This window comes from Lissotriton helveticus, chromosome 12 (genome assembly GCF_964261635.1).
Source record: "Lissotriton helveticus chromosome 12, aLisHel1.1, whole genome shotgun sequence".
Classification (NCBI taxonomy): domain Eukaryota; kingdom Metazoa; phylum Chordata; class Amphibia; order Caudata; family Salamandridae; genus Lissotriton; species Lissotriton helveticus.
The window spans coordinates 280,052,668-280,071,095 of record NC_136073.1 but is presented as its reverse complement, the minus strand read 5'-3'; the positions used below and the strand labels follow the sequence as shown (position 1 = coordinate 280,071,095).

The window sequence follows — 18,428 nt, the reverse complement described above, 5'->3', positions numbered from 1 at the left end:
TTGTTAACTAATCCAAGTTACTGCTCATAGAGAGCTTGTGACTAAACAACGTGTTACAAATATTCTAACAAAATAAAAAACAACTGATAGACATCCTCCAATACTGTGCAGCTCCAGAGAAAGCCTAGGGTGAAATGTGAAGGAGAACACTGAGAGATGGAGAAAACTAGAGCAGGAGCAGGGCTTCCATTTTGGGGAATGCTCATGCCTCACACCCCCTCCTCATCCTTATTCCTTCCTCCTCTAGTGATAGTTAAAGTGCTGATGTTAGTACTTGTCCAAAGAACAGGCCACCATTTATTGCTGGAAAATGATCTGCATACACAACAATGTAGAAACCCTACTTTAAAATATGTTTCAAGACCCAAACAATGTCATGACATGCTTTTAGACAGCAGTTTAAATTAATATTAAAGTAATGAACCAGAAAATGTACTCAACATTCAGCAAACATTCCGAAAAAAATATAATCTTCAATAAAATTAAAACCGGTCTGTGCACAGCTTTAGCTTATCCCATTCATCATATCTTTATCTATAAAGTATTTAATCATTTATTTTTTTCCTGGCTATAATCAATAGTTCAGAACTCCATGCCCCCTGCATTTCTACCCATGAGAATTATAATGAAAATGTGTCCTGAACACTATGAGAAAAATAATGTGGCATTTGTGCGATGAAATATACGTATGCAAATATGTTATGTCTAGATAAAAAAGTCACTTATCATTGTTAATGCTCTTTTCTCACAAGAGTGGATCCATACCTTTTCATAACAACTGTTCCTGAGTGCCAATAGGTGGTGCCATTGGCTGCACAGCGACATTGCACTATCAAAGGAAGTGACAACACCGAGCTACATAAAGGGGCAACCCCTGTGTGATGACGTCAGTTTTCCTTGGGACTCTTCCACGCCCTCAGAAGTAGATCGCCCATGACAGAATGCAGTGTGACTATGTGAAATCTAGCCTGGGACGGGTTTAGGACTGAAAAGTCCACCAGAATACAGACGTAAGTCCAAAACATTGGGATCATAACCTGAATGATCCGGACACTTTAGGGGGGGCACTTTGTATGCCTCCGTATCCAGGACTACCCCAATGAAAGGAATCCTCTGCGTAGGCTGCAGGTAGGACTTCAGCTTCAGGGTGGAATTTACCAGTAATGACAGAGAGTGATAAATGTCTGAGATTAGTCAGCTACTAATTGCAGTGGACCTACCTTCAGCAGCCTGTCATAGAGATATGGCAATATAAATATCCCTGACTTGTGAAGATGGGCTGCAACAACCCACATCACCTTCATAAACACACAAGCAGCTCAGGTGAGGCCACAGTTCAGGAAGTACATGTCCTGCAAGTGCAAGAATACCATCTAGTCCCAATTATTAAGGGTAGAAAGAATTTGCGCCAGGGGCAACACCTTGAACTCGTCTTTCCAAAGGAAGGTGTTCCAGGGTCAAAGGTCCATTATTGGCATTATTATTCTTGTCCTTTTTAGGTACCAAAGAATAACGGATATAACACCCCCCCCCCCCTTCTCCACCTCAAGAACCCTCTCTTTGGCTGCTTTGGCTAGCAAAAACTGAACTTTCTGTGACAGAATGGAGGAATAATCCGCCAAATTCTGAACAGAAACATGTGGAACACTGGAGGGAGCGGATATGAAGGGAAGAGCCCAACCAAGATAAATAATGTGCAGTTCCAACTGGTTTGAAGTTAAAGCACACCAGGTAGGAAAAAATAATTTTGTCCCCTACTGTTTGTGCATTACCATGGGTAGTAGAATCAAAGCAATATGACCACAGCTGCAGCGGGGATGAGCAAGAGGACTATGGTCCATGGTGGTGCCACCATCTCTGTCACTTGAGCCACAAAAGTGTTTTTCGGACTGCAGCATGGGTTGTGAGGACTATCATTGGCAATAGGCAGGACCACCGAGCATAGCCACTGCATTATATGCATTGCTGATGGAATAGACGGCCGTCAGACAGTTAACCTGAAGAGTAAGCCGTATCATGGCTGTCCTAAAAGCACAGCGGCACAGTCAGCTTTTTACCAAACAGCCAAGAACCATCAAACGACATATCCATAAGGGATGCATGCATGTCACTGAAAAATCATGTGGCTCCCATCCAGGTGTAACGCCTTAGCCTGCATCCTATCCATCTTGAAACATCTGAACTCATCAGAAGTGGCCAGTAAGATCACACTGGCCATGTCCCAGAAGGCAAATGGTATTCAGGGGCCTCAGAGTATAGCTGGTGGAGGAAAAGAACTCTTTTGCTGAATGTACCAATGTGCTTCAGGCTCGCTATCTTGTGTCAGGAGGGTCAATGTGCTTGGCTTTCTGTGGTAGCCAACTCGGAGAGCACAGGCAGCCCCCAGAGTTGGATGACTGCCGTGGTCCTCATGGTAAGCAATATACTTTGTTTTCTGTGGTCTGCATATCACATGTATAAGACTGCAGGCAAACTATTTTCTGATATGCCTCATCAATGCAAAACACAATATAAAAAAAATGGTGAGCATCACCAATATGCCCTGGGTTTCCCCAAAATGCAACACACATCCTAGTAGCCAATACCCGAAGGGAGCTCATCCAAAAGAGCCAATGGTTGAAGAGGATTAATGTCAAACTAATTTCTGTATTTTGTGTTACAAGTTGTTTTTTTTTTTTTTTTTTTTTTTGTAAGACCTTTATTGTTACAACGCAGAGTACACAGCATGAGCCTACAACCCTGAGGCCGGCTCGCTATATCAATGCAATCAGTGATTAGTTATCAAACATTGTACGAAGCAGAGCGTGAAATCTGTAGGTACTACCACTCTCAGCACCTTATACATGGCTCATGTCTGACAAGTGTCGTGAGTCTTACATTTTTACCTTTTATAGTGAAACAACAACATACCCCAACTTAAGACCTGACAGTTTCCTTACATTCGACCTAGTCGTTCCTTCAACTATAGCTGCAATGCCCATCCTATATGTACCTCTGTCAAATCTGTACCTGTGCCCTAATCAACCCACCCATGAAGTGAAACAGAAGGATAACTAGTCCTCCTCACTGTCCTGCAGTGACGTAAGGTAGGTTGTCAAAAAACACCACATATCCTTTGGTCTTGACCTCACCGGCAATTGTTCCTCATATGTTTGCAGTCTGTCCCGGCAGGTGGACATATCATGCAGCCATGTTTTCTTCGTCGGTACCTTCCGGCTATGCCAACATTGCGCCACCTGTCTCTTCGCCATCAATAAAGCAAGTGCGCAAAACCTACGCTTCAAAGCCCGGCATTGAGGAACTATTCCCAGTAAACAGATCTTAGGTGTGCATTGTATCTCTTCCTCTAACATGTAAGTGAGAGCGATAGTCACTTCCCCCCAATACTCCGCCACCTTTTCGCAGTTCCAGGCCAGATGTGCAAAATCTGCCCCCTCCCTATTGCACCTCTTGCATCTGTCTTCCTCCTGTAGGCCAAACCTTCTCAGCTTGGTCGGCGTGTAGTAGATCTGGTGTATAAATTTAAAATGTATTATCCTTAAGTTGCCGTTAGGCGTCAAAATCTGTGTTAACGCGCATGTGTTATCCCATTCCTCGTCTGTTAGTGGAGTTTCCAACAGTGCATCCCACCGCCCCTTAGCTTTCTGAGTGTGTCCCGCCAGTTCCGTTTGTGCAGCTGAGTACAATCTAGACACTAGATGGGTAAGATCAGTAGTAGTAATTAGGAGTTGTAGTGTTGTAAGACAATCTGGTTCTGTTGGGAATGTTGGGTAATGTTCCCTCAACGCCCTAGTTAATCTATAGTATGTGAAGTGGAACATGGGAGTCTGGTTCTGGATATAATTCAATTGATCTAGGCCTACGAACGTTCCGGCTTGAAACACATCTCCTAGCTTGTCAATGCCTGCTTTACTCAGCAAAGACATTCCCACCTTCTCCCCAGTGACTGACAGCGCCTGGTGGTGCTGTAAAGGCATGTCTGGAGCATATAGCGGAGTCTTGTGGGCCAGTTGTCCAAGCCTGTGCCACGCTTTAACCGTGGTGTCCACCGTGTTGATGTCCATCGCATGCAGCGGTGGTCTCGAGTGTGATATGATCGCAGATAGGGGAATGGGATGAGCATCACCCTCCTCCACGGCCGCATGTGCAAGATATGGGACCTTGTGGTACCAATACGCCGCATACTGCGCCTGCGCGCAAAGGTAATAGAGGAGAAAATCAGGCACACCGAAGCCGCCTTTCGCGAAGGGAAGCGTTAGAGTTTGCAGATCTATCCGAGCCTGTTTGCCCGCCCAAATCAAAGTCCGCACCATGGATTTTATGCGGCGGAAGATCTCACGCGTCGGCGTGATCGGGACGTTGTTAAACAGGTACAGTAGCTTGGGTAACACGTTCATCTTGACAATCGCGATTCTGTCGGCTAATGAGAGTGGCAATCGAATCCATCGTTGGATCTTATCTTCAAGCTTAGAGATTACCACCCCATAGTTTGCCCGCAGGACCTCTGCCGGATCTCTGTGGAACATGACCCCTAAGTATCGAATCGGTTCCCGCTGCCAGTCCAGCGGAAAATCCACGTCGAAGGGTGAAGTGGTGTCAGTCAGAGGTATTATGGAGGATTTAGACCAATTAATCGCCAGGCCTGAATGTCCGCCGAAGCGGATGTACTCTCTGAGCAGTGGGTTTAGATGGATTTCAGGGTCACGGACGTACAATAGCATATCGTCCGCGTAGAGTGATATGTGAAGTGGCCTGGCTGCAAATTGCAACGCCGACTCTTTGTAGTTCTGGCGAATGATGCACGCAAGGGGCTCTAGCGCCAGCGCAAATAACAAAGGGGATAGCGGGCAGCCTTGTCTAGTGCCACGCTCAATGTCAAACGGGTCAGAGATATAGCCGTTGATCCGAACTCTAGCGCGTGGTTCTGTGTAGAGCAAGGTGACCCACTGTACAAACCGTTTAGGGAACCCCATCCGATTCAGGACAATGATCATATACCGCCATTCAATGGAATCGAACGCTTTCGCGGCGTCGAGCATGACAGCCGCAGCTTTGACCGACGGTTGGAGGTAATGTGAAAGAGCAAACAAAGATCTAGTGTTGTGTGATGTGGATCTGGTGGGTACAAAACCTGACTGATCTGGAAGAACCAGGCGTGTCATCAAGGGGGACAGGCGGGTCGCTATCAGTTTTGCGAGGATTTTTGAGTCTACGTTAATCAGGGATAGCGGTCTGTAGGAATCGCATTCCTCCGGATCTTTGGACGGCTTTGGAAGAGCAATGATCATGGCTTCCCGCAGAGTGGGGGGGAGTAACGCTTTCTCGAAGGCAGCGCCATACATGGCCACTAAATAGGGTGCGATAATATCCACAAATTTCTTGTAGAATTCAGAGGTGTACCCATCAGGGCCAGGTGATTTTCCATTCGGAAGCGAGGCGATCACTTCCGTCACTTCCTCAACTGTAACGGGCCTAGCCAAGTACTCCCTGTGTGTATCCGATAGCCAGCCAATCGCCACATCGCGCAAATAGTCATACGTGGTCTCCGCTGGGGCTGTGGGTTGCGACCGGTAGAGCGAGCCAAAGTTGTCAACAAAACATTTCAAGATGTCTGCAGAGTGCGTTTGTGGTACCCCCTCCTTAGAGTTTACTCTGAGTATCGCTTTTTGTCCTCGTCCCTCACAAATTTTACGCGCCAGCACCCCCCCTGGCCTGCCCCCCTCTCCAAATGCTCTAGCCACTTGTGGGCGATCTAAGTATTTTATTTCGGACTCCAAAAAGTCCGCATGCTCCGTATGCAATGCACGCAGGCCTGGTAGATGTGAAATATCCTGCGTTGTCTCATACAACAATTCCAAGTCCCTCATTTGCTTCTCACAGCGACGAATTTGGTCCCTGATGTCCCTGAGTACCCCTACTGTGGTGCTTAAACAGACTCCCCTGATCGTGGCTTTGAATGCCTCCCAGAGAAGGCACGGGTCCTCCGTTGTTTGCGCATTATTAGCAAAGTAGTCTTTGATAGCTTTCGTTATTGTGTCAACATAGACTGTGTCCGAGAGTGCACGGGCATTGAATCGCCACTGGAAGGGGGGGGGGGGGTGTAACGGGGCAACTCCACTCGCAGCAGAACTGGGTTGTGGTCCGATAGCGTGCGGGGGAGCACCTGTATCTTACGAACCCACAGCGCCACATCTCTAGAGCCTAGCCAGTAGTCTAGCCTGGACCAACTATTATGAGACGACGTGATGTGTGTAGCGCCTGGCGTAACAGTGTGTTGCAACCTCCATAGATCCGCTAAGGCCAGGTCATTCATCATGTGACCCACCATTTGTCGCGATTGCTTGTGTTGTTCTAGCGATTGGGAGGAGCGGTCCAGCCCATCCTGCAATGTGACGTTCCAGTCCCCCCCGCAGAGTAAGTGTGCGCTAGCGTGTGCTTGTAAGTGTCCCCATATTTCCCGGAAAAATTCGGGAGCATCAGTATTTGGTCCATAGACGTTCAAGAGTGTCACTCTTTGGCCCCTCAGTGTACCTGTCAACAACACATATCTGCCAGCAGGATCACATATAACGTGTCGCTCCTCAAAGTTGACCCCTTTCTTGATCAAAATAATCGCCCCGCGGGAGTAGGAAGAATAAGAGGCCCTATATACTGATTCCGCCCACCTCTCACCCAAATGCGCATGGGTGTGCGGTGCGAGGTGCGTTTCCTGTATGAACGCTATATCTATGTTCCATCTGTTAAGACTGGCAAAAACCTGCCTAACCTTTTGAGGTCTAGAAAACCCCCTGATGTTCCACGTAAGAACGTTTAAGCATAATCTACCCTCCTCCCCAGAACCCATAGACATCTGCAAATACAATAAACACCATCCCTATACATACCAATCCTTCGTGTGGTACCCTCCCGCCCTTGTTGCAAAGGACTATTACATTTATGACAGCACAGTTCATTCTGGAACATAATAAACAATATATATGCAAGGTTGTCGGTCTTTGTAAACTGGCAAACAGTCCCCCACCCCTAGTCCCACCCACTCCAGCAACCCCAACCTGCCGAAGCCATACCCCTTCAGAGCACAATTCCCTCAAACACAGAACCATCAACACAGTGCCCATACTTAGAACACTTAGTGGGTAACACCCTTACGGAGGTCCGCTAGGAGCACAACTCTACACCCGGTGGTCGGGTTCCGGCGATACTGTAAGCAACTGTACATATGCATAATACAGGTGATCAAGCTCCCGCCCCCACCCTCCACTTCTCCAATACCCTCTCCAGTACCTCGGCAATATTTCCAAATTGGTAACAGTTCCAAAGGGCATCACTGCGATCAACCGGCACCCCCAGATGTCCGTTGCCGACTACAAAGTTAACCTGCCCCTTGTATCCATCGCCTCCTGCAAGCTATGCGGCGTAGTCAGGGGGCATCTCCGCCAACGTGTATGCAAACGGGCCGTCAACAGCTGAAGTCCGTTCCACAAGTCGGTGCATCACCACATGTAAGAGTCTCGCACGCTTCTCGCGGCCTTGAGACTCCGCAATAAAAGAAGTCCTGGCTAATGCGAGGTGTAGGAGCCTGGCAGTCGCATCAGGCATCCGCCACTGTAGCAGTCCGTTTCGGCCGCGTGAATAAGTGCACCGTTGGGTGGACAATTTAACATGGGCCCACAGCAGGGTGAAGCAAAAAATCAAGAGGAAAAAAGAAAAAAAAACAGAGTTGTACTGTAGCCCTCATCGTGTCATTGAACGACAGCCCCAGCACCATATTGCAAGTGTCTTAAAGCGACCTGACCTCCCCCAGGCGGACGACCCCGGACGGAGCCGTCCGGTACAACCCAAAGTGGTCATGTGGCCATGCACGTCGTGAAACAGTACAACAAAACTCACCGCTACATGATGAGAGACAGCTTCCACGGCATCACTCCGAGTCTCTGTGCTGGTCATTTTGCGAGTCCTCTCTCGCCTCACGCTGTGCTCTCTTAACAAAGTCCTGGGCCGCCCTTGGTGTTGTCAGCACGATTGCTTTCCCCTTCCACAGGACTCTCAGCCGCGCCGGATACAACATGGAGTAGACAATGTTCAAATCTCGCAACCTGGCCTTTACGGAGGAATATTCCTTTCGCGCCTGTTGAACTGCAACCGTGTGATCCGGGTAAAACTCCAGGGAGTTGCCCTGATGGGTGATCTTGCCCTTCTCACGCGCGAGCCGGAGGATCGCGTCTCTGTCTCGATAGTTGAGAATTCTCGCCACAATAGGTCTAGGTGTGGCGCCAGGTGGCGGCTTGGGGCCTAGCGATCTGTGGGCACGCTCCACTATGAAGACCGATGATAGGGCCTCCGCTCCAAAGAGATCTTTGCACAGGTTCTCGACAAACTGCTCCATCCTCCCAGTGTTGGTCGTCTCCGGCAGGCCCGCTATTCTGACGTTATTGCGCCTCGAGCGCGCCTCCAAATCCTCCTCCTTCGCCTTGATCACCTCCAAGAGACGTTCCATGCCCGTTTGTGGTGGAGGTCCTCGCTTCATCCTCAACTGCGGAGATCCTGGTCTCCGCCTCATCCAGACGTTCGCCATGTTTCTCCTGACGGGCGGCCATACCATCCATTCTGCATGTGAGGTTATCAAGCTTACCGTTGATATCTTGCAGATTCGACTGGATCGCCAGCAGTATCTTCTCCATGTTGGTACTGGGTGGTGGGTCGGCCGCCCCGCCATCTTCCACCGCCCCGTCTATTAGTCTCGTCGCTTTTTTGGAGTCGAAGGAGATCTTTGGCTGTTGTTTATCGGGTTTCCCCATGATAGCGGAGGGGGAAGTCACCTTCCTGAGGATGGCCCCCGATGCCCTCGTGGTTCTTGCCGCCGCCGCCGTGATGTCTCGGTGCAGACAGGGAGCAAGCTTGTGGATACCGCCCTTGCGCCTGGGCTCCTCTCATCAGACAGCGCAGTTCCTGAGGGGGGACGCGACCTGCGCAATTTTTCCTCTGCGCGTCTTGGCGTAGTCAATGACCGTTTGTGTCCCTGTCCTGGGCCACGCAACAGGCAGCAAGACGCGGGATCGCCTCCCACCGCGTGTGACCCTCCGTCGCTGGGTCACTTTGCCTTGCCGGGTGTGCTCGCGTACAAGCGGTAGTGCGGGTGGTGACAGCAGCTTTGGCCAGGACAGTCCGTACCTAAGATTGTACAGCGGTCCGCAGTGAATCGGTGGTCCTCCCTGTGCGCACAGAACCCTGTAGCAGTGACAGCTCGTTTTGGCGCGAAGGCAGCTAACTCGGCACTCGGGAGCCTCCCGCCGCCATATTGTCAGGCATACATGTCTGGGCGTCTGCAAAGTCCCGTAGACGTGAACTGGGGTGAGGGGCAACGCTTCACATGCTCACGGTCCCTGAATGCCAAACCTCACCTCCGCTCGCCCAGGTTAGTACAGGGGGGCAACATGAAGCCAACTTGAAGCCGGGTTGCTTCGCGTGTCGGGGATCCGCAGCCTGATGGCGGCCATATCGTCAGGCAAGCAAGCGCACTTCCCCGCAAGTAACGTCAAAAGTTGTTTTTACCGGAGTATCAGTGGAAGCAACCCCTCGCCGCCGACGCACCGCATCTTCTCACGATCAATGATGGTCTTGGAGAGCGGATTAGCGGGGTGAAGGCAGAAATCGACCACCTAGATGATGATCGCCCGGCGGAGCTGCGGTTCAGGCAGCCATTCCGCTGTGCGCCCCCTAGCGCCTCCCGTGTTACAAGTTGTTTGTAGAGTGTACTTTTGGGTTGTGCAGTGTGTATACTGGGGACAACAGGTCTTGCCAGACAGCTAAAACTATCTCTAGCGAGACCTAAAAAGGCAAGGTATGGAGAATGGTAGGGCTTGGGTAGGGGAAGGCTATAAAGGTGGCAGAGGCAGAGTTGACTGATCGATTGTGCGGGAGCACAAGGTAAGCATCTCTTCCTGAAAAAGAAAAAGGATGGATCAAGAGGAATGGGGGGAAAAAGAAATTGGGGGAAAAGTATCCTTTAGAATTTTCACTGAGAAGGACAGGTTGGTTTCATCATCTTGTTAAAATGTTATTCATGGTGTAACATTTGTGGGAAATGGTTCATTTAAGAATCAACAGAACAGATTTAAGTTATTATTCATAATTTTCATATATAACCATCTAAGCAAAGATCTACATCTTAAAAAGACTAACACTTGGTCTTACTTTTTGCCCCTTTAAAAAAAAAAAAAAGCGTCAGCACATTGTGGAACACGCTTGGTCTCTTCTACAGTAGAAGCAATTTCCTGCTCAATAACGAGAGAACAAAATAAAGGGCAGCGATCTCAATGCCATAGAAAGATAAACCAACAGACAACAGGAAACAGAATAGAGTGACTTAGGTGGGAGACACTGATCAACCACACAGAATATGTTATTTATTGCTGTATTTGACAAGAGTGACTGAAGTTCATTTTATACGGGTGCTGTACATGTATGAAATGCAAAAACAGAATCGGCGAGTTGGAGACAGCAACATTTGGAGTCCATCATGAATGGTTTCCCATAGCTGCACTAAGACAAAATGCCTATGGAGCTAAGACCTCAGATCCTTTGTTGAAAGAAAATGCATCACCCGCGTGAAATTCACATTATTTTACATTATTTTTAAAAGAGCAACTTACTTACCAATTCGATTTATTTGATCTTTTGGCTTTTGACAAATCGAAACAAAAATGCTCTTTATGAATTGGGTTTTTTTACTAATTGTTTTCACATACACTTATGGTAATACAAATGTTTGTATTCTACACTGCCATATATAGAGCGCTTCTCCTGAGTTTTGTTGTATTCTGAAGTCTGAGGGTTTTTCTGGGACAGTTAGCCCTGGGAGTAGAGCACCTGCCTTATTGTCAACTATACAGAGAGCGGTGAATTATAACACAACCATTCTACAGCTACTATTGAGAACTGCTTTCCTGTACAACGATTTTCTATTGTACATTTGCTTATAGTGCAACCTCCCTCCAAGCAATCATGTGCCATCACAGTTTGGAAAAAATACTCAATCAATTCACTAATAACTCAAAAATAGCAAATTAATAGCATATTTGTATTTGTAGTGACTCCTGAAAGCATCTTAAGTGTCAATTACCACCATCACACAGAAACAATACAGGAAAGGAATATACCTCATTGTACTTAAAGACAAGCATCCGAAGATAACGGTGTGCATTAAGTTATAAGCCGTCTCTGGTTTGAGTGCAATTGATCCATTTCCCTTGTTATCCAAGGATGGCACAGATGAGGAATCTCTGCATGATAATGAAAAAGAAGTTCATTTTTAAAGTGTGAAATCTCACAACGATCACGCTGCAGATATATTTGCAATTTTTTCACCATTCCAATTAGGATAACCTTTTCTGGCACAACTCATTCTTTCATTCTTTTCCTTCTTAACATGGGTTCCATATACATTTCAGGTACAACTTTATTTCCAAAATGCAGGGACGTCTTGCTTGCATTACTTTTCTTCTCGGACTGATCTGTACATTAAAATATCAAAGAAGGAATGCACCCAAAATATTTGCAATTCTTTCATAAAACATTACGTCCCATTGTGACCAATGAGTTACTACACTCCACATAAAAGAACCATCCTATCGCCAACTACAGTTCGCCTCATAACCCCTTCTCACCCTTCTCTCAGCTAACAGACTCATTTTCCCTTTTCTTCCATGCCCCATTCATTGTTATCTCCAGTACTTTAAATTACACCCCTCCACTTGTGCGGTGTTCCACTGCTCCATAGACAGGTTTGCACTGTTAAATGAAATGCATACAAACAAAAAGACTATAAAACAAAAGTACCAACTTACATTTAAAAATCAAAAAGTGTAATTCGAAAATAATTATTTGTAAATATTAAAGTACATACCTCTTCATAAGATAATCCACTCAACAAAATTGTTTGGGATTTCTTAAGACGCCTTTGATATATTTTGATACAGCAAATGTTACTGAAGGAACAGAGGTCGCTTTACATTATTTTAACAGAGGCTTAAGTAAGCTTTTCCTAACATCTTTAAAAAGTTGGCAACGAAATACGTAGCCCATAATAATTTAATCTGGATCTTCACAAAACAGCAATATACTTGAGCTGGCTCAGTTCTGAGTTTAGGTGCCCGGGGTAGCACCTTCAATTGGAACATTAATGATACGCACAAAAGGTTTATGAGATGCAGCTACACAGTATTCGGTTTTTATTCTTCAAGTAATTCCAATATTTGGGAATCATGGGCTAGATGTAGGTAATTGTAATTTACCAATTTGAAAATACCGAATTTTACCGATTCGGTATTTTCGAATCCGTAAATGCAATGTAGATAAAAAGTCAGTAAAAAATACCGAATCGTTAAGAATCGGTATTTACCGATTCGGTAATTGCCATTCATTCCTATGGGCCTGGAGGCCCATAGGAATGAATGTCAATTACCGAATCGGTAAATACCGATTCGGTAAAATAGGGAAAGAGTCAAGGGTGGCGAGTCAAGGGTGGCAGGGTGTCTCTTTGACACCCTGTTGCACCCCTGAATAGTGCTGGAGTGCACATGTGGCATACATACATGCCCTAAGGGCATGTATGTCTGTCACATGGCACAGGTGTAAATGCACAGATTTGCATTTACAGAGGAATTCCTTATTTACCACCAACTAATAGTCGGTGGTAAATAACGAATCCTTAAAGCACAAAAGCACTCTTTAAAGTGCTTCCTACATCTCATTTACCGATTCGGTAAATACCGATTCGTTATTTACCGAATCGGTAAATATACCACCTACATCTGAAAAGGCTATTACCGGTCGGTAACGGCCGATTTCGGCCCTTACCGACCGGTAATAGCCTTCCTACATCTGGCCCCAAGTCCTTTGAGGTCTTTTTAGGTCTCCATTAAAGTTTAGTTATCAGTTGGCAGTCCTTTAGGTCCAAACTGTAACATATATTTAGAGTGGGCTACTATGGGTCACTCCCTTGCTCATGACTGGATGGCTTTGTTGTCAGTCTCAGGTGGCTGATCTTAATTCAGTGGCTTTTTTCCCTATTCATGTTTTGTGCCAACCAGGAGCATTCTAGTCAGTGTTCTGATTGGACGAATTGTATTCTTTCATAACTGGCTTGAAAGGATTCTTTGTTCTTTTACATACTGCACTTACTATGAGTGCATGTGCTTTTCATGCACTCTCCCCCAGATGTTCCTGTGCACTCTCCTTGGACTCCTTTCACCTGCTTTAAGAGGATCCTACATCTGTAAAACTGCTGCTGGGATGATCACTCCTCCCCACCTTTTTTAATATATATTTTTTTTTTTTGCTGTGGTGGGCTTTTTGTTTTCCTTTTAATTAGTTGTTCTAACTTGCCCATCCACCATGCTAGGACTAGAAATTAAAGATGGACACCAAGCATCACCATGACTGTGCAGACAAGTCTTGAAGCGGAGGAATGTCTCATGACCCAGGTGTTTGCATCAACAGCCATCTTGGAATGGGTTTTCATTTCAGAGTCAAGCGTCTTTGGCTTTGCCAATCTTTGTTTTTCCAAAACTAATATGAAACATTTATATTTGTCAAACTGAAAATTATTTTAAGAGGCCTATTTATTAACAGGGCTTGAAAGAATTTTGGAAAACCCGTCTTTAGTGCCAGGCTGTGCTTGGGTCTCAAAAACCGATAACCAGCTCAAATACATTTTATTTGCAACAATGCGCATCTAGTTGTTACCAGGTTTTTTATTTTTTCAAATTTAAATTTAAATTTTACAAAATACATACTGCAAGTCTACAAATAAATAGAGAGCACCACGATAATAAATGGTTAAACTGGAACTTGGTCAAACAATCAGGATTTTAAATATTAACATCAATAATAAAAATGTAATGCGCAGCAACACATTACAGAGGTGTGATCTGGTTTCACTCAGAATTGTTCTTATTGTATCATGTTTTATGTGCTGTTTGAGCAAGCTTTCCCAGTCTGGTGTAATCACACACTGCATTTTTCAGTCAAGCACTTCTGATATGGGCTGAGGTTACATGCGCTTCGCTAGTCATTGCTACACAGGAATGCACTCTAGCAGCATAATTCTGCGAACCTTGCAGAACACCGTGTTCCACTATGCATATTTCAGAAGCACCATTAATAGCTTTTATGCTCCACTCCGGCACATGATATTAAACTACTTTGGCAAGGTAAGCTTGCTCCTAAATAAGTAAAATAACACTGCTTCGCTTTCCTCTTCAGAACAAGACATGTTCTGAGTGAACAGGTCATGACTGCTCATTTTGGAGCAGTGTAACGCTTGCTCTGGAAAATACATCCCTGATTTCTGTAACAGTGTACTGTAAGCCAGCCCACCCCAAACACCCACTCCGAAGGTCAAAGGACCCTGCTTGACCACGAAGCACCACTGTAAAACGAGGGCCATAGCTTCCATGTTTTGCACATGAAGAAGACAATGCTTCATGTCTACCCAAGTACAATCATGCCTCAGTTATGGTGGTGACTGATCACTGAAGTGGCTATTTCTGGTGATGAGGGTGTTTATGCCCTCCATTTTGCGGTCAGGATCGTTCAGAACGCATCAATATACGTGAAGCATCAATACATGTGGAGGATGCTTATGTCGGCGTAAGAACTTCTGTTCATTTAAACGGTATAATTTAAGAAATTTACAATCTTAGAAACAATACACAGGAATTGTGAATGGTTCTCCATCGTTGGTTCGGCCATCAGTGAAAATTCTGTGCAAAATCCAGTGACCTGAGAATGTGGCATTGAGTGAATATAACTCATAAGATAACACCCAACCATCCCCACCATTAACTCCTACCACTGAATCATCTGTTGCCCTCCCCATGATAGCCAGAGGAACAAGTCTGCAATCAGTCAGAAAATCATACCCTACCATCCAAAACTAAAACTGAAGCAGGCTTTGCGCCCGACACTACCACATCTGGACAGGAATAAAGAGCACATGGTACTAGTAAATTCAAGGGAATGCATCAAACCAATAGGTAGTTCAAAATGCACTTGAATCATTTAACAATTCAAGAGAAAGGCAAAGCAGCACCCAAAGGGGCACATGAGGGAGGACCACAAATAGGCCAAAAGGTATATCAGCTCCCCACGCCAAGGGTCAATCAGGATAGTCAAAACGTAAGTGCTCCAGATTCTTAGCTGGTTCAGAATGCCTCAAAGTTCATGTCATTGTAAGCGGTCCCTAGTGGTTTCGTGGGATCAGTTTCAGTTTTATGTCGCTGTCACCGATTACATCTAGTCTCTTTTGGCTTTGCTTCAGGCAATCATTAGGCTGTTCCCAGCATTTCTGTTCAATAAAGCTTAGTCTGAGGTTCCTAGGCTAGACTACCCAATAGCATGCTGCCTCAGGTTGAGTTGAACATCATTTTCAACTTGGCTAGGGAAAGCAGCACATAGTCTAAGCTGATCGCTGTTAGTTTCTTCTTTAGGTAATCAAAGGACTTGCACTGCAGTTGAACCAGTTTAATCTGGGAAAAAAAGTGATGTGGGCCGAGTCATACCTAAATAAGCCCAAACAGCGAGCAGCCGTCCACCTCAAAGTCAGCTATGTCCTCAGCTGGGAGCAAGATGCATAGCCAAACCACTAGAAAACATTCTGGTTGTATGCCCCTTGCTCTCTCTGGGATCCACACAGCTTGCAGGTGGTTTCATCATGCCTGGACCACAGCTTCTTCCATGTGTTTTTCAAGAGTCGTAGAGGTTCTTCACTGAAAGTGTCATTATGTGTCTTAGATACAAACAGCGACTTTTGTCTCCGACACATTACCTCTTCCTCCATCACTAAGTTGACCGTGCCCTTGAAGCAGCAGGGCAACGTCTCACAAATCTTCATTTTCCAATAGGACAGAGCAGCATTTAAGACCTGCAGACTGACCTCTACGGATGATGTTCAGGCTGATGAATATCCAATTCAAGAAAAACGTTATTTGGTTATCACAACCATAAAGCATAATACTAAAGATAAATTACTTGTTTAAAAGTCAGGTTCAATAATTTTAAACTAAATTACATTAAAATCATTAAAATAAAGTTTTTTAAATTCATCCATATTTCCAGCTCATTTATAGCCTAGTTCATTTTGTTTTGTCTACTTTACATAAGAGGTTGTCAATCAATCAAGGTAAGAAACGTAACCCCTCGATAGATAAGAATAGTTGATGCACCCCCCAGCCAGCAAGTTACAGTTTGTCTACAGGTGCTTATGTTAAGATCATTTAAAATAAATTGGTTTTAACCCCTTCGCTGCTGCCGTCGGCCGTTGGACGTCCCGGAGCTACCTCCCTGGTGCTGCGCACGTCCAACGGCCGACGCGGCCCCGCTCAACGGCCGACGCGGCCCCGCCCACCCTTCAGAACGCCCGCACCGCGGCGGAAAAACCACCGCGGTTAAGGCGTTAAGAGTCTCATTCTTGCTTCTTTCACTGTAGGGCAAACGCACATCAGGTGACATAAAGGTTCGGTGTGGTATCCACATAAACGGCATTTTTTGTTTGGGAATTTTCCTTTCCATGATTGTCGCAAATCCTTGGTTTCATATTCTCTAAACTGATACATCATAGGCTGATGAATATCTTTTGTCTACAACTTGGTTTGGCTCCTTTTTTGTTTGGGAGGGGGTAAGGAGTGTTTGGAAGGTTGAGTGTATGTTGTGAACTTGTCTAGTTTTTTATGGTTATGAAACTTCTATCCCGGGGAACATGGCGGCAGGCTGACGCCTATTGCTAGAGCTCCGGTCTGAATCGGATTTTCCCCGCAATACAGGTCGAGCTGACAGTCACAAAACGGTGAGAAGGAGCATGAGTCCGCGCTATTTTTAGCGGTCTAAAAGTTAACTTTTGTCCATCTGTTATTTCCCACTTTCTGTAAGGAAATGTGCCGAGGTTTGTGTTTCGATCCTGCACACGACTAGCGGCAGGACCCGGCGGGCGCCTCTGAAGCATGGGCCGGAGCTGTGAGCGGGCGAGAACTACCTGTTGGGCAGGAGCTACGTCTCTTCCGATCCTAGCAGACGGCGAGCCAGGAGAGGCGAGCAACGCTGACACCGGAGGAGCGTGGGAGCAACGTCGAGGCAGGGCGAGTATCTGGCGGAGGTCGAGGCAGGTACTGGCTAGAGTCAGTCTCCGCTCACCTCTTAGCCAAAACTACAACAACGCCGCACAGTCAAGCCTCAAGCTGCGGGAGGCGCTTTTAGCCCAGCAGGGGCCAAGTACTTCTGGGGGGGTGCCTGGGGCAGTTATTGCAAACTCTGTGGACATTGCCCTACCATTCTGAATCTGGGGCTGTATGAGGGGATGGACCCAGGTGCAATTTCTATTTCAGCCCAATTGTACCCTCCTCGCCCTCGAGCTGAAGTAGAAATAACCTCCCCACCTGCAGCCTCTGGGGGGAACCCAGAGGGGGGGAAAGATAAGGCTCAAATACCCAGACCCCCTGTTTTGTCGGTAGCCAAGGTGGTACCTGTCAGGAACAGATATCAGCTCAGGTCTAACTTACAGCTACAAAGGACTGGCACAGGGCATCTAAGTACCCTTAGGGCAGAGGTAATACCATCTACCCCAAAGAAAGGAGGAAAGGGAAAAGGGATAAAACTGGGAGAGCAGGGGGGGGGGAAGAAGCAAAAGCTGCCTAGTGCTTGTTTATCCCAGCTGAAACCTACACCCTCTCTCAGGTCATATTTCAGAATCATGGAGCAAACCGCAGACCCTAAGGGGGGAAAGCTTCCATTACATCCCCCACCTCCAAGTTAGACCCTACGATCAGCACATTAAGTACTCAATCAGTAGCACGGTCCGGTGTGTCCCAACCAGTGAGTTTGGAAAATAGGTACACGGCGTTAGCAGACACAGAGGATCAGACGGACACTGAAGAAGAGCTACTATGTCAAAATTCTCCGCAAGTAACTCAAGTAACTGAAGCGGTGCCCATTCCAGTGCCCGTTCCAGTGCCCACTCTAGGGGTTGTGCCAGTTGTTGAAACCAAGGGGACAGCAGATGGGACCCAGGTGGGTGGAAGTGACACAGTGGGCAAGACAGTGTCGGCAATCTCAGATGGTGGTCTTTCGCAGGTAGAGTTGCTTCTTTTTAATCTGAGAGGAGACCTATTGTGCAAATTTGAAATCTCGGAAGCGAATCAACGAAGTATCCATGAGCAATGCTCTAATTTGGAGGCCAAGCTAGATGACGTCTGTAAACGGACTGGCATTTTGGAGGAGGAAGTCACCTTGCTCACAGGGGCCTCAAAAAGGCATGATAGAGACATTGAGACTCTCAGAACCCAGAATAGGGCCCTGCAGATGGATGTTGAGAGACTTGAAATTCACTCCAGGAGAAACAACCTGAAATTCTTAAAAATCCCGGAGGGGGCAGA

The 18,428-nt window shown here is 46.4% G+C and overlaps 1 protein-coding gene across 4 annotated transcripts in view; it reads right to left on the bottom strand.

Moving 5' to 3' along the window:
- Nucleotides 1–18,428, bottom strand: part of DPY19L3 (dpy-19 like C-mannosyltransferase 3) — a 517,935-nt gene that overhangs the window by 127,832 nt on the left and 371,675 nt on the right. For all 4 annotated transcript variants that reach the window (XM_078671604.1, XM_078671603.1, XM_078671605.1 and 1 more), the window contains one exon: nucleotides 11,160–11,282. In XM_078671604.1, the coding sequence (XP_078527730.1) occupies nucleotides 11,160–11,282 (123 nt within the window). The remainder of the gene's footprint in view (nucleotides 1–11,159; nucleotides 11,283–18,428) is intronic.